This window comes from Bufo bufo, chromosome 11 (genome assembly GCF_905171765.1).
Source record: "Bufo bufo chromosome 11, aBufBuf1.1, whole genome shotgun sequence".
Classification (NCBI taxonomy): Eukaryota; Metazoa; Chordata; class Amphibia; order Anura; family Bufonidae; genus Bufo; species Bufo bufo.
This window is the reverse complement of record NC_053399.1, coordinates 29142431-29157905: the sequence shown is the minus strand read 5'-3', so window position 1 is coordinate 29157905 and position 15475 is coordinate 29142431. Positions and strand designations below refer to the sequence as shown.

Genomic DNA, 15475 nt, shown 5'->3' with positions numbered 1-15475 from the left:
ATCGGCGGGGGTGTCGGACCCCAGACGATCTGATATTCATGACCTATCCTGAGAATAGGTCATCAATAAATATAACTTGGACAACCCCTTTAAGAAAAGGATCCTTGAACATATTGGTGACATTCGCAACAAGCGAGATAAACCACTGGCAAGACATATATGGTCCTGCCATGCTGGCAACATTCAGTCAGTATGTTTCTCCATGATTGAAACAATCAAACTCTCCATCAGAGGTGGTGACCATGACGCACTCCTGAAACAAAAGGAGTCAAGATGGATTTACACCCTTAACACTATAACACCTTTTGGTCTTAAGAAATGTATTGAATTTGCCTGTTTTATCTAACTAAACCAGCCTGGCATCTATTATGGGGGCAAACTCTTTATTTTTACTTTTATCTATTTTGATACTGATTTTTGGGAGGCCTCAGCCACCTCCCCTTTTTCAAGTCAGCCCTCAACATATAACCCTATGCCTCTTACTCTTAGGTCATTTTCATCTATTTGCCAATATCCTTATTTAGTTTCCAACCTGTATTATAATTACTCTTTACCATTCTTCCTTATGAACGATTTGGCACTTACCTCGCCCCCTTCCCTTCTGCTCTTTTATATATTCATTAATTCTATTTATGGAAGGGTTGTGCCTCCTAACATATGTTATTTGACCGCTTTTGCGCTCCGTGAGACCAATACACCTACAGGCTTCCAAGCTTCGGGACAAACATCTCCTGCCTGGACTATGATGTCAGCACGTGACTCACTTGACCGGTGCGCTGGTCACATGACCGCCACTCACACATGATACGCTGTATCTTCGACGGTAGGTATAATGAAGGCGCCTTTCTATGTTAAGATGTGCTACACCACCGCGGACGAACTACCCGGACTCATCTTAGATGTCGGCTGCTTCAATTCTCTACGGGCCATTGAGCCCTTCCTGAGTCATTTCATTTGTGGGCATGCAAGTATATATGTATATCACAATCAAACAAGGATGCATAGCACTGTGATATTAGACATATACTGGTGGGGGGATATCGGGTCTTTCACCTCCATTGTCCATTTATTATCTAATGTTATAATGTAAAAGCATTGTTTTGCTTCCCTAAATATATTATTTTGGAGCTGGTGATCTATATATCTAGACGTCTGCTTTTTGTTTATTGATCTGAATGGTTTTAGTGGAATTACCTTATTCATCTTTTTGTGCATCTGTGTCTCAGAGCTCTTTTAAAGATGATTAGGTCCCTTGATGAGCCCCTATACTGAATGGGCGAAATGCATTGGGACAGGGATACTGTTAATATGAGACACACCCTATATATCCTAGAATTACGCTATGCAAATATATTCACAACTAACCTTTCCTTCAATACAAGGCTCTGTTATTGAGTATTTATATATATATATATATATATATATATATATATATATATATATTTTCCACTTTTGTTCAATATTTTTCTTCTTATATCTTTGAATCATAGAATCTTGGCATTTTCTCCTTTATTATTTTTGGTATCTTCTGTAATTTTTTTTATATTTTTGGCTATTGATTACTTTATACCAACTTATATTAGTTGGTCTTCCATCCCTCTATCAGGGCCATCCTAGGGTGTACAGGAGGTTCCTGATATGTGATCGCCCCTATCTGGGCGGCTATTCAGTTTGTAGGCAGGATACCGAGTGTAGGGTGAGACTTGGGGCTAGAACCCCTCATGTCCATCATCCAGTTCCTCTGCCTATTTATCCCCCCTTTTTCTGTTATAATATAATTTGTTTTCTTTACTTTTTTATTACATATGTGTTATTCTTTTAAATATTGATATTAAAGGCCATGTTTTAGATGGTGGTAGTCTGTGATATTTATACATATTTCCTGCAAACTCCTTCCCTGAAAAAAAATCTTTTATAAAGAAGGTCACATTACACTTCAGCTATCAAATTTTGTGCATAAACGCACTGGAAATGTCGTTTCGAGACTCCTTTTAAAAAATACTACTATTTAAAAGCTGAACTTCTGTATAGTGTTGGACTGGGGTTCCTTGGGCCCACCTGACAAAATTATTCTCAAGGCCCAACCCCTATATCCTCAATAAAGTCTAATCAAACTAATAGACCCTAGTGGCGGGTTATTGACTCCAGAATCGGTCAAATATTTTTATTTTATTTTTTTCTGGACCTTTGGGGCCAACTATGGTATCCAAGCCTGGGCCCATTGGAGGATCCATATTTTTGCTTCCGTATTTTTGATTTGTATGCCAATCAACAGATATTTCGGCATTCAGGCATGTAGCCTATCGTCCTTAGCAGTAACAGATGGTAAGGTGGGGAGCCGTGCCTTTACCCATGGTGGGAACAGAAGCTTTCTCCGATGTCACACTGGGTTCTATTTTATCACTGATTGAAGTATCTCACCATGATGGAATCTACTTTTATGCTCTCCAACAGGAAAGTGGTTTCCTAAATGTAACCGGCGTGTGTTTATCATGCAACCCCGGGACCAATGGCATGGGTAGGTAGGCCGTGTACAATGGCGCCAGCTAAAAATCAGAGCAATTCAGTTTATTAATGCAATCATTTTAAAGGTTCACTGTATAGATTTAGCAGGTTGTGGGGTAGACTGCATTCACTGGAAGCGAGTCTGTCCTGACACGTCTGTTTTATTAACTACTTGTATTCCCCATGTAATAACCATTCTGGAGCTTCTATTCTTATGACTCTATGTTGTATTGTTCCTTTATTATACCTGCTAGATGTTATAAATTAAAGGGCTTGTCTCACTTTACCAAATGGCATTTATCATGTAGATAAAGGCACTTACTAATGTATTGTGATTGTCCATATTGCCTCCTTTGCTGAGTTGATGAATTTTTTCATCACATTGTACACTGCTCATATCTAGGGGGTTACGACCATCCTGCAATCAAACAGCGGTGGTCGTGCTTGCACACCATAGGAAAAAGTGCTGGCGTCTCTGGTGGCCATGACTGCAGGAGTGTGCATAGGCACCTTACCAATCTCTGTATGATTGGACAACAGTATAATTGCTGCTCATTGTGGACATAAATTTTAGTAGTCGCGCGAGGCATGTGAATTAATTTTGTTAATCACATCTGCGTCTTTAAAAACATTTTAAGATAACAATCCGAAGTCAGATTTGGTACTGGGAGGAACAGAGCAAGTATGCCTGCTGGGGGTTGTAGTTTTACAACAGCTGGAGTGCCAGAGGTTGCCTACCCCTGATATAGAGGTTGGGCTCCAAGAATAAATACCTCTGGTGGGCCCAAGGAACCCCACTCCGACACTGATTGCCTATGGAGGGCTATGGTTGTGAGGATGATTACACGGTGGACTATCTTATCAGACCTTCTCGTATAGTCAGAGTGAAAAGGTAATAATATCTGAGAACACATTTTAGCGTAGCCAAGAAAATATGCAGGGAGAATGTTCACTTGACATTCTTTGTGTGTTTATGGAGCTTGTCCACAGTTCAAGCACATGGTAAGATCATGAGCCCAAAATGAAAGTGCCTGTTGTATTACAGATACATGGATATAGATACATGGGGGATAATGCATACAGAGCAGATTGCAGCTCTATAAATTATTCATTGTGGTGCACGGTATAATAAATGGCCTGAGTGCAATGTTGTAGAACCTTTTCTTATTGAGATCAACTCTCAGCCAAAAACTTGTCTGCCCTCCTCTCCCCAAAAAATCCTTGTTATGTTGGAGAAGGCTTAAAGGGAACCTGTCACCTGGATTTCGGGAATAGAGCTGAGGACATGGGCTGCTAGATCGGCGCTAGCACATCCGCAATACCCAGTCCCCATAGCTCTCTGTGCTTTTATTGTGTCAAAAAAACTATTTGATAGATATGCAAATTAGCCTTAGATGAGTCCTGTCCCTGAAATTAGTCCAGCGTGAAGGAGCCCAGCACCGCCCGCATCCTCCGAATCTCCTCCTTGCTCCCCCACGTCACAAAGCTAGAGCGCCATAATCTCGCGATGCGAGAGCTAGCACATACGCCATGTCGGCATAGTGTTCCTTCCCTGTGCTGGCGTCAGCCTCAGGGAACGAACTGCGCATGCGCTAGCTCACGCATCGCGAGATTATGGCGCTCTAGCTTTGTGACGTCGGGGAGTGAGGAGGAGATTCGGAGGATACAGGGCGGTGCTGGGCTCCTTCACAGTGGACTCATCTCAGGTTAATTTGCATATCTATCAAATCGTTTTTTTGACACAATAAAAGCACACAGAGCTATGGGGACTGGGTATTGCGGATGTGCTAGCGGCGATCTAGCAGCCCATGTCCTCGGCTCTATTCCCAAAATCCAGGTGACAGGCTCCCTTTAAAGAGGATCAGCCAGCAGGATCAACCCTAATACCTTGTAGGGTTGATCCTTTTGCATACTCAATACCTCCTTTATGTTCCTCTGTTTCCACATTCTTCAGAAAAATACCTTTTCATTAATATGTAAATTAGGTCTATGGTGCACTCTCTGCTCTACTTGTCAGGGATTATGATCCTGAATACAGACAAGATCTTCAGCTGAATCTCTGTAGGAATGGAGTTCATGAGGAGACATGAAGTACAGAGAGGATGGACAGGACAGACTGTGGTAATGGAGACTGCAAACAAGAGCTGCTGCTCATCAGCCACCCCCACCTCCTCTCTGTACTATGTCTCCTCATGAACTCCATTCCTACAGAGATTCATCTGAGGATCTTATTATCTGTATCCAGGATCATACTCCCTGACGAGCAGAGAGGAGGATGAGGCAGCTCTTTACCTCAGTGTTGTGAAGTAACTTGTCCTCCTGTGTGATTAGGACAGGTTTTGTGTGTACTAATAGGACAGCGGCCATTTTATTTCTCCTAATGATTGTGCCCTAGACAAAACGAGCCATTATACCTAATGAAAGGTAATTGGGAAAATATTTTAAGTGTAATACACTTTATTATAACACGGAAATGAGAATGCTCGGACTGGGAGAAAATGTCTGTATGTGGGTAAGTAACTGGATAAATGATAGAAAACAGAGGGTGGTTATTAACGGTACATACTCAGATTGGGTCACTGTCACTAGTGGGGTACTTCAGGGGTCAGTATTGGGCCCTATTCTCTTCAATATATTTATTAATGATCTTGTAGAAGGCTTGCACAGTAAAATATCAATTTTCGCAGATGACACTAAACTGTGTAAAGTAATTTACACTGATGAGGACAGTATACTACTACAGAGGGATCTGGATAGATTGGAGGCTTGTAATATAGCAGGCTAGTTTTTTAAAATCTGTAACAAAACAGATGGGCGCACCATAGGGTAATTCTGTGAGTGTATAGTAATATACGGAGAAAGATGGTAAGGCTCACCTTGTGTGGTTGTGCAAATGTAGGCACAACACTATTGTAGGTATTTTCAAACAAGCCTGGACGTCTGGATATGGCGGTCTGCAGCCACGGGACCACACGAGATCTTCAAAAGGAGAAGCCTGGAGCCCCCAAGAAGATGATGATGCAAAAGAACAAACCACGTCCCACGGCGCAAATTACCGTCAGCCAGTCACCAGGATCAAGAAGGAATCTTTTATTGCAGCGATACAACGCGTTTCGGGGAATCACTCCCCTTCATCAGGTACAAAAAAAGCTGCACAAGGGTAACAGCACATAGCTACACATATTTATACTTACAAACATACCGCCTTAAAGGGGTCACAAGGTCAAAAGGGAGGAGTTTTGGGTGTTGTTTAAATGAACAATGGCATATATAATGTGCACATCAGCAGGTTCTCATAATAGACCGCCGATGTGCACATTCTAAACATATTTATATTGTACAGAATAGAAAAAACGTAATGACAACAGTCAGTTTTATAATGAATCTCAAAACAATACGCCCATATGTGGGCCGACCCTATGAGGTGTGTAATTAGAAACACATCACAAGACACATCGCAAAGGTTTCTGGGCGCACAGGACTGTGATATAGTCCTATTAGGAGTACAGGACCTGTATCACATGGGCGAATCCTGGTGAGGGGTGGAGATTCTGTGTCACGTGAGCGGACTATAATATAGTGCTGTTAGGAGTAAAGGACCTGTATCACATGGGCGAATCCTAGTGAGGGGTGGAGCTTCTGTATCACATGAGCGGATCACATGAAAACCATTGCTAAGTTACAAGAATGTTTCAATGGTAAAAAGGCCGTCCTCTATGAGGAAGCTGACCCACATCATTCGGCCTGACGTCACGTGACCCGGATCACATGAGCAGATTCCGGTCACGTGAGGGCCGTTACCTAGCTTCAAAGACGCTTCAATGGTGAGAGTGCCGTCTGGCCTATACTTATGCGATCTAACATCGCATGATACAGTAAGAACTTATGAGGGCCGCTTCTATATGACGGGGGACACTCTCACCTGAAGACTACTATGATACAACAAAAACATTTGTAAAATTGTTTACAAAATGTAAAGTAGTGTTCAAATGTATAATAAAAGAGGGGGAGGGATCATATAATAGAAGAGGTCATATACATGTAATGATATACATGCAATGGTACCCTACAAGTACAATGATTAGATTCCTAGGAAAAAAAAAAAAAAGAATATTAAATGCAAAGTGGCACAATATGTTCCTCATAGAGGACGGCCTTTTTACCATTGAAACATTCTTGTAACTTAGCAATGGTTTTCACGTGATCCGCTCATGTGATACAGAAGCTCCACCCCTCACTAGGATTCGCCCATGTGATACAGGTCCTGTACTCCTAATAGGACTATATCACAGTCCTGTGCGCCCAGAAACCTTTGCGATGTGTCTTGTGATGTGTTTCTAATTACACACCTCATAGGGTCGGCCCACATATGGGCGTATTGTTTTGAGATTCAATATAAAACTGACTGTTGTCATTACGTTTTTTCTATTCTGTACAATATAAATATGTTTAGAATGTGCACATCGGCGGTCTATTATGAGAACCTGCTGATGTGCACATTATATATGCCATTGTTCATTTAAACAACACCCAAAACTCCTCCCTTTTGACCTTGTGACCCCTTTAAGGCGGTATGTTTGTAAGTATAAATATGTGTAGCTATGTGCTGTTACCCTTGTGCAGCTTTTTTTGTACCTGATGAAGGGGAGTGATTCCCCGAAACGCGTTGTATCGCTGCAATAAAAGATTCCTTCTTGATCCTGGTGACTGGCTGACGGTAATTTGCGCCGTGGGACGTGGTTTGTTCTTTTGCAGATTGAAGGCTTGGGCAGAGAAGTGGCAGATGAGGTTTAACACTGACAAATGTAAGGTTATGCACATGGGAAGGAAAAATGCAAGTCACCCGTACATACTAAATGGTAAAACACTCGGTAACACTGACATGGAAAAGGATCTAGGAATTTTAATAAACAGCAAACTAAGCTGCAAAAACCAGTGTCAGGCAGCTGCTGCCAAGGCCAATAAGATAATGGGTTGCATCAGAAGGGGCATAGATGCCCGTGATAAGAACATAGTCCTACTACTTTACAAATCATTAGTCAGACCACACATGGAGTACTGTGTACAGTTCTGGGCTCCTGTAAACAAGGCAGACATAGCAGAGCTGGAGAGGGTCCAGAGGAGGGCAACTAAAGTAATAACTGGAATGGGGCAACTACAGTACCCTGAAAGATTATCAAAATTAGGGTTATTCACTTTAGAAAAAAGACGACTGAGGGGAGATCTAATTACTATGTATAAATATATCAGGGGTCAGTACAGAGATCTCTCCCATCATCTATTTATCCCCAGGACTGTGACTGTGATGAGGGGACATCCTCTGCGTCTGGAGGAAAGAAGGTTTTTACACAAACATAGAAGAGGATTCTTTACGGTAAGAGCAGTGAGACTATGGAACTCTCTGCCTGAGGAGGTGGTGATGGTGAGTTTACTAAGAGGGGCCTGGATGTATTTCTGGAGCATAATAATATTACAGGCTATGGCTACTAGAGAGGGGTCGTTGATCCAGGGAGTTATTCTGATCGCCTGATTGGAGTCGGGAAGGAATTGTTTATTCCCCTAAAGTGGGGAAAATTGACTTCTACCTCACAGTTTTTTTTTTGTTTTTTTTTTGCCTTCCTCTGGATCAACTTGCAGGATAACAGGCCGAACTGGATGGACAAATGTCTTTTTTCGGCCTTATATACTATGTTACTGACACGGAAATGTGGACGAGGCCTCACAGGTACAAATCTGCTGACAGATACCCTTTAAACGCCCTCTACAGGCTAACAATAGCCACTTTCCCACCCACTTTTCAATACTGGAGTGAGTGGTGCAACCCTGTTTTGCAACTTTTGGAAGCCAGAATTCTGGAGTGCAGTTTGATAAATTCTCCCCATGGAGTTGAGCTGAGCTGCATTCATTCATATTATAGGACACCATGCCTGCTAAATAAAAACTCTAGTACTGAAATACACCATGTGGCCTTGTAGACCAGTAGTGGCCAACTTATTAGTGAGGGCCAAAAATGCCGCAGAGCCGCACACCACATTTAAGTAGGGCCTGGTGACAGGACAGATACATGCACACTTGTGTGACTTTTTTTTTATATATAGCTTTGAAACAGCTGTATTTGTGGCTCCTTGTATTTTGTTTAGCTAAAAACAAGTCTGGATTTTTAAAACAAATCCCAAACTGCAAAATAGACATAAAGGGAACACATACCACAGACGTATAAGGGCTCATGCACACGACTGTATGCTCTCCGAGACATACGGTCCCTGAGCGGGCCATATGTCCCGGAGCGGCATACATCGTGCGCACGGGTGCGCATCGGGCCGCCCGCGGGACTATTGTTCCGCACTCATATGATATTATGAATGCGGGACAATAGCCCGTGGGCAGCCCGAAGCGCACAGCATCCTAGTAACCTATGATGCTGTGCACTCCCGTGCGCACGATGTATGCCGCTCCGGGACATATGGCCTGCTCACGGACCGTATGTCTCGGAGAGCATACAGTCGTGTGCATGAGCCCTAAAAGAGATACCTATATATATAAACATGCACACCACACAAGTCCTGGAGAGCACTCAATAAACAGATGATGGATCACATTCCTGAGAAAGGCTGCTGCGCTAGATAGTTTTGCCATAGGGTTGTATGTTTCCCCTCGCTTCCCAGTTGAGCGTCACAGTCCTAGACCGTTAAGCTGTTGCTAGGTGGTTGACCTGATCCATAAAACAAATACAATTTAAGGCCTCATGCACACGACCGTTGTTGTGTTCCGTTCCGCAAAATGGGGTTCCGTTGTTCCGTGATCCGTTTCCGTTTCCGTGTGTCTTCCTTTATTTTTGGAGGATCACCAGACATAAAGGAAAGTGAAAAAAAAATCTAAGACAGGTTTGCCACGGACGCGGATGACAATCTTGTGTGCCTCTGTGTTTTTTAGCGGTCCCATTGACTTGAATGGGTCCGCGAACCGTTATCCGCGAAAATAATAGGACAGGTTATATTTTTTTGACAGACTGGAATCACGGACGCGGATGACAAACGGTGCATTAGCCGAGTTTTCAACTGACCCATTGAAAGTCAATGGGACCGCAGAAAATCATGAAAAACGGAACAACGGACACGGAATAAAACAACGGTCGTGTGCATGAGGCCTTAACCAGTCTTCAGCTCCCCCCTTAAAGACCGGGTCTATTTTAATTTTTGCATTTTGGATTTTTCCTTCCCACGTTCTAATAGCCATAACTTTTTTATGTTTCCGTTCACAGATACATTTTTTGCGGGACAAGATGCATTTTTTTAATGCCACCATTTAATTTACCATGTCTTGTATTGGAAAACCGGAAAAAAATTCTTTATGGGGTAAAATTTCAACAAAAAAAACTATTCCGCCAAGATTTTGGGGGTTTTGGCAGCGTTTACTGTTCACTAAAAATAATCTGACGTCCTTATTCTGTGGCGATACCAAACTTGTACAGTTTTTATTTTGTTTAATTACTTTAAAAAAAATTAAAAAACAAATTGAAAAATCTACATTTTCTTTGCATTGCCACATTGTCAGCCATAACTTTTTTATATTTCGGTCTACAGAGCTGTATGAGGGCTTGATTTTTTTGCGTAACAAACTCTAGTTGTTATTTGTATCATTTTTTGTGGTATGTACAACTTTTTGATCACTGCTATTCAATTTTTGGGGGGACAAGATGACTGCAAAAAGACTAATTGCATGTTTTTCATTTATATTTTCCGTTACAATGTTTACTGCACAGGAAATAAAATACAAATATTTTAATAGTTCAGACAGTTTTAATTGTTTATATATTTTTATATGTAAAATTGGGAAAGTGGGTGATTTAAACTTTTAATATATTGGTGTTCTTTTTTTTTTTTTAAACTTGTTTTCACTTTTTATCTAATAACTATTAGCCCCCTTAGGGAAAAAAATTCTTTGTACATCGGATCTTTTGATCAGCCTTAAACGCGGCACCTGAGGGGTTGAGTGACGGGGACGGCGTGATCACTGTTCCCCGTCATTGTGGCTGGGTGCCTGCTGTATGTTACAGCTGGCACCTGCCGCGTATGGACCGGGCTCACTGCAGAGGCCGTATATTTATGGGTTTTGAGGTAGGACATAAACAAATCCATGACTCCTGGTGGCTATGCTGACTTGGAAGTTGACCTGGTGACCAGCCTGTCCTTGGTGGAATTTACCGCCACTGGTGAATGGTAGTAGAGCTCTGACTACATCTGCTTCAGCATAGATGATGGACAAGGTCCCTTTCCCACCTATATGGACTTCTTTTGGTAGAGACCAGTGCTGAACAAGGAGCTGTATGCTGCTTGGTTGATGTTATTGTCAGCTCTAACCCAGTTTTGAAACCAGTACCTGTGTGGTTATGGAGCGAGAGATTGACAAATATTAGATTGTACACAACCAAACTAATAAAATGGCTCTGTGTTATATAAGGGTGCATTACTCTAACTATTGGATCGTCAGGAATGAAGATCAAAAAGTCACCCAACAGGTTCTGAGACATTTCTTTGTGTGATGTGCATGTTGAAGGGCTTGGCATCCACACCAAGAGCACATGATGGGACATTCCCCTATTCTCTACACCTAGTTTACATCTTTAAAATACTGATTTTGACACCTTGGTATTTGTTGCACAAGTATCATATGACCTAACTTACTATTGGTTAAAGGACTTTGACATCAACTTCAGAAAACCTTGTTGGCTTCATAACGTAATAGTTTCTAATCATTTGCGTATACAGAAATTGGTGTCTAGTTTTTTGAATTCTTGGATGGTGTAATAAACATTTCTATATGCAATCATTGACACTTCTTCAACTTAACATTTGTAAGCTGCCCTGTAGGTGCAAGGAACTCAACAATGTTTCTTTAAGGCAACTGGGTGCACAGAGGTCCTAGGACCTCAAGTGGATTTTTGATATGCAAATGTTGAAATCTATTGAAGGTTCTTCATATCTCGTGAACAATCGGTTGTATTATTGTTAATGGAGCCCTCCTCCTGAACAACTCCTCTGTCAAATATTATTATTGCAGTCAGGACTTAGCTGTGATATAAGGCCTTGGGTTATTTCCAAAATTCTAGTTTCTGTAGCTACCACAACAACCTGCAGATGTAGAGGAAGTAAAAGGTGTAGAGGAAAAACTGTGAAACCTGTGAAAATCCTTAAGGGGTTGTCTCACTTCAACAAATGACATGTATCATGTAGAGAAAGTTAATACAAGGCACTTACTAATGTATTGTGATTGTCCATATTGATTCATTTGCTGGTTGGATTTATTTTTCCATTGCATTACTGTATTTTTTGCCCTATAAGACCCCCCCCCCCCCAAAGTGGGGGGGAAATGTCAGTGCGTCTTATGAGGCAAATGCTAATTAGCTTAGGTTTGAATGGGGGTCAATAGGGGTGTGATCTTAGTGTCTGAATAGTGGTCTTATTTACATTCTGGTCTGACATGAGGTCTGAATAGGGGTCTTAACATTGGGGGTCTGATCATAGTGTCTGATTGGAGTTCTTATTAACATTGAGTGTCTGATCTGAGGTATGATTAACATTGGGGGTCTGATGAAAAAAAAAAATATATATCTTATTTTCCTCTAAAACCTAGGTGCATCTCCTCGGCAGGTGCATCTTATAGGGTGAAAAATATGGTATAGACTGCTTGTTTCCAGGGGTTACGACCACCGCTTCAGCGCAGATGTGAGGTGGTCCAGGATGAGAACTGCTGCGCATGCATGCCTATAAGCACTCCTGCGTTCCCAGCCACTAGAGAGGCCGGTGCATTTTCCTATAGTGTGCAAGCATTACCACCGCTGATGGATTGCAGGGTGGTCATAAGTATGGAAACGAACAGTATATAATTTGATGGAAAAATGAATCAAGCCAGCAAAGGAAGCAATATGGAGAATAACAATACATTAGTAAGTGCCGTGTATTAACTTTCTCTATGTGATAAATGCCTTTGCTGAAGTCAAAATAAAAACTTTAATAAAGACCAATTGAAAAAAAATAAATAATGTTATCCACAAAATACCCCCAAAGGTGTCTATAGCCTTTAAGCTAGTCGTATACATAAGGTAGCTGTTGACTCAACATACGTATTAATTTCTACCATTGTAAAGGTTTTCATACACATTAGACTTGGGTCGGCTGAACTATCTGATTTCGGTGGCACTGGCCAACCATCAGATGTGTATGAATCCTCGGCCAAAGTTTCATTCATCTTTTTTTAAGGAAGAAAGGATTGTGGGTGCTGAATTTCAACATGCCCGACCCTTTATTCTCAAGGAAGATAAGATAAGCCACCGTCTGGGTATGTTCACATAGAATATCTTCTGCTCTGAAAAAAAAACAAAAAAAAAACTGATGTGGAATTCTCATCAGTTTTTTTTTTTCGGATGTGTTTTTTCCCTGATGTCTTTATAAAGCAGTTTTTGATGGATTTTCATTCCTGCCCATCTTTAATGAGCATGCTGGACACCGATTCCACGCAGAATGCGCTGTCAAGAATGATCCTGACACGTCCTTTTTCCAGGGTGTGGTTTTTAAAATGGCGAGCGAACAAACAAACAAAAATAAAAATAGCAAGGGTCCATGCCAAAAATCTGTCACGTGAACATACCCTCACAGGTTTCTGACAGCAGCTTATTCTACTTTCCCCATGTGCTGTAAATAGGGATCAGGGATGGGGGGGGCGGTGAGAAAGCCGCTATCAGACACCTATGACAGAGGATTATCTTCCAAAGAACAAAACGACCAATGGGGGAAGGTCAGCCGGTCCTGACGAAATTCGTGGGTTTGACTGACATTGTCAATGATTTTACTGAGATCCACTGACTTTGGGCAGCTTTAAGCCTCATGCAGACGTCCGTGGAACACGGTCCGTGCGATACCGGACTGGCATCCTCCTGAGTGCAGGAGCGCACGGCGTCATTGGTTGCTATGACGCTGTGCGCTTCGTACATTGCACGAGTGTATTGCTGTACAGCAGTGGCGGCATGAAGCGTACGGCGTCATACCAACCAATGACTCCGTGCGCTCCTGTACGCAAGAGGATGCTAGTCCAGTATCTCACGGATCGTGTTCCACGGACGTCTGCATGAGGCTTTAGCCTAAACAGTGACCTGTGATTGAACTGTTATGTATGAGAATGGTACATGTCCAGTGTTTGCAGAAGGTGACAGCGGTGTGGAGGGTCTGTCTATATTACTAACAATAAGCAATTAGCACTATTGCATGTAAATAGTCATTACTTTTATTTGTTTTTCAGATTGACTTGGAACCTGAAGGCAAAGTATACGTGTCAATAACCCTCATAGGTAGCTTCACAGAAGGTAAGAGTCTATTTATGGTGTCTATTAAGTTCTTGAGAACCATTTGCTCTCTGTGGCTTGTGGTGAAGCTTTACGCTTTGCAGTCTGTGTTCAGACACCAAACTGCCTGCTTATCTGTATGGCTTTCATGAAGAGACTGCAATAACTTGGTTGCTAGAGGCCCTGAGCGAGGCGGACTGTTGGTTTCCGATAATTATCTGCTCGGTAGAGGAGGTGAGAGCTGCATTTACATGCAGAAGTTATCTCCACTGCATGAAGATGAGCCATTGCTGCTGCGATCGTTCATCCCCATGCAGATCCCTGCCTACACAGAACCTGCTGTCCTGAAACAATGATTTTGGTGTCCGTATCACCCAATGAATGGGCGTTTGCTCCTTCCCAATAATATCCCCTATTGTAGACCCGTGGAAAGGAATCTTGTGCAAATCAATAAGAACATAGTGTGTATATATATATTTTTAATCATTTTTGCTGCTTGCATTTTGTCCTGTACAGTATACTGGTTTGCCAACAAATACTGGAAGCAGCAGTTTTGAGATTAGCCCCTATATTCAGAGCATAGAGCCATAGTGAAGCTCTATGAAGTCATTATTGGGCTACATTCACATGACTGCAAAACACGGATACCGACCGGTGTGCGTTCGGCAATTTGCGGACAAGAATAGAACAGGTTCGATGTTTTTTGCAGGGCCACGGAATGGTGTGCTGTCTGCATCTTTTGCGGCCCCATTAAAATGAATAGGTCCGAAGTCAGTTACCCCTCTATTCATTCCTATGAGACTGACCTTGAGTCTCCCATAGGAATTAATAGAGAAACTGTCTTCCTGTCCACACATAAGATGTGGAGATTAAGTAGGTGACTTCCTGTTCTGTATCAGTTGGAGACCAGATTGTTGGTCACATGACACAGCTGAGGATCAGAAGGGAGGTTATAACTCACAAATACAGTCACTGGTTACCTTCACTACAATGTACATCATGTACCTTTCTAACAGGTCAGAAAATAAACATTTTTTGTGGAGTGCTTCTTTAAGTGTCTCCAGTTCAAGCTGCTGAACATATACCCTGTACTGTCTTATAGGTTGGTTATAACTTATTAACGGAAGTTTTTCATCACAGGCGATAAAGAAGCTGCCCCCCACTCTTCCTGTGTTATACACTGACCACATAGTCACTGTTCAGCGTGCAGAATTACTAATGTGTCATGGGCTGCTTTCCTGTGAGAATGGTAATTTTACGTTTCTATAGGCGGACACGTGCAGTACACCCTGTTAGATATGAGAAGCTAAATTCACCACAGAAAATGGCCCTAAGGGTTCTTTCACACTTGCGTTAGGCTTTTCCGTCAGGCTGCGGTTTTTGTCCGGCCGCCTCTCGGCATGTTTGCCGTGCTGCAGTCGGATTTCTGGCCCATCCCCATTTTAGTGATTGGGGGCCAGGGCGGACTTCCGGCAGCACACGTGTGCAAATGTTAGTGCAGATCTGGCAGGCTGTTCCCCTGCCGGACAAGCCTAACTCTGCAGCCCACAATACAAGGTGGTGGCCATTCATTAGACTGATCCTGGAGGCATCATGTAGGTACGAGGAAGCTTCGCCTGTATTAGTGAGTTT

General features: G+C 42.2%; 1 protein-coding gene across 1 annotated transcript in view; it reads left to right on the top strand.

Annotated features, from left to right (window-relative positions):
• Nucleotides 1–15475, top strand: part of PRKCH (protein kinase C eta) — a 166517-nt gene that overhangs the window by 57305 nt on the left and 93737 nt on the right. Inside the window, exon 2 of the mRNA XM_040411234.1 lies at nt 13801–13864. Within this exon, the coding sequence (XP_040267168.1) occupies nt 13801–13864 (64 nt within the window). The remainder of the gene's footprint in view (nt 1–13800; nt 13865–15475) is intronic.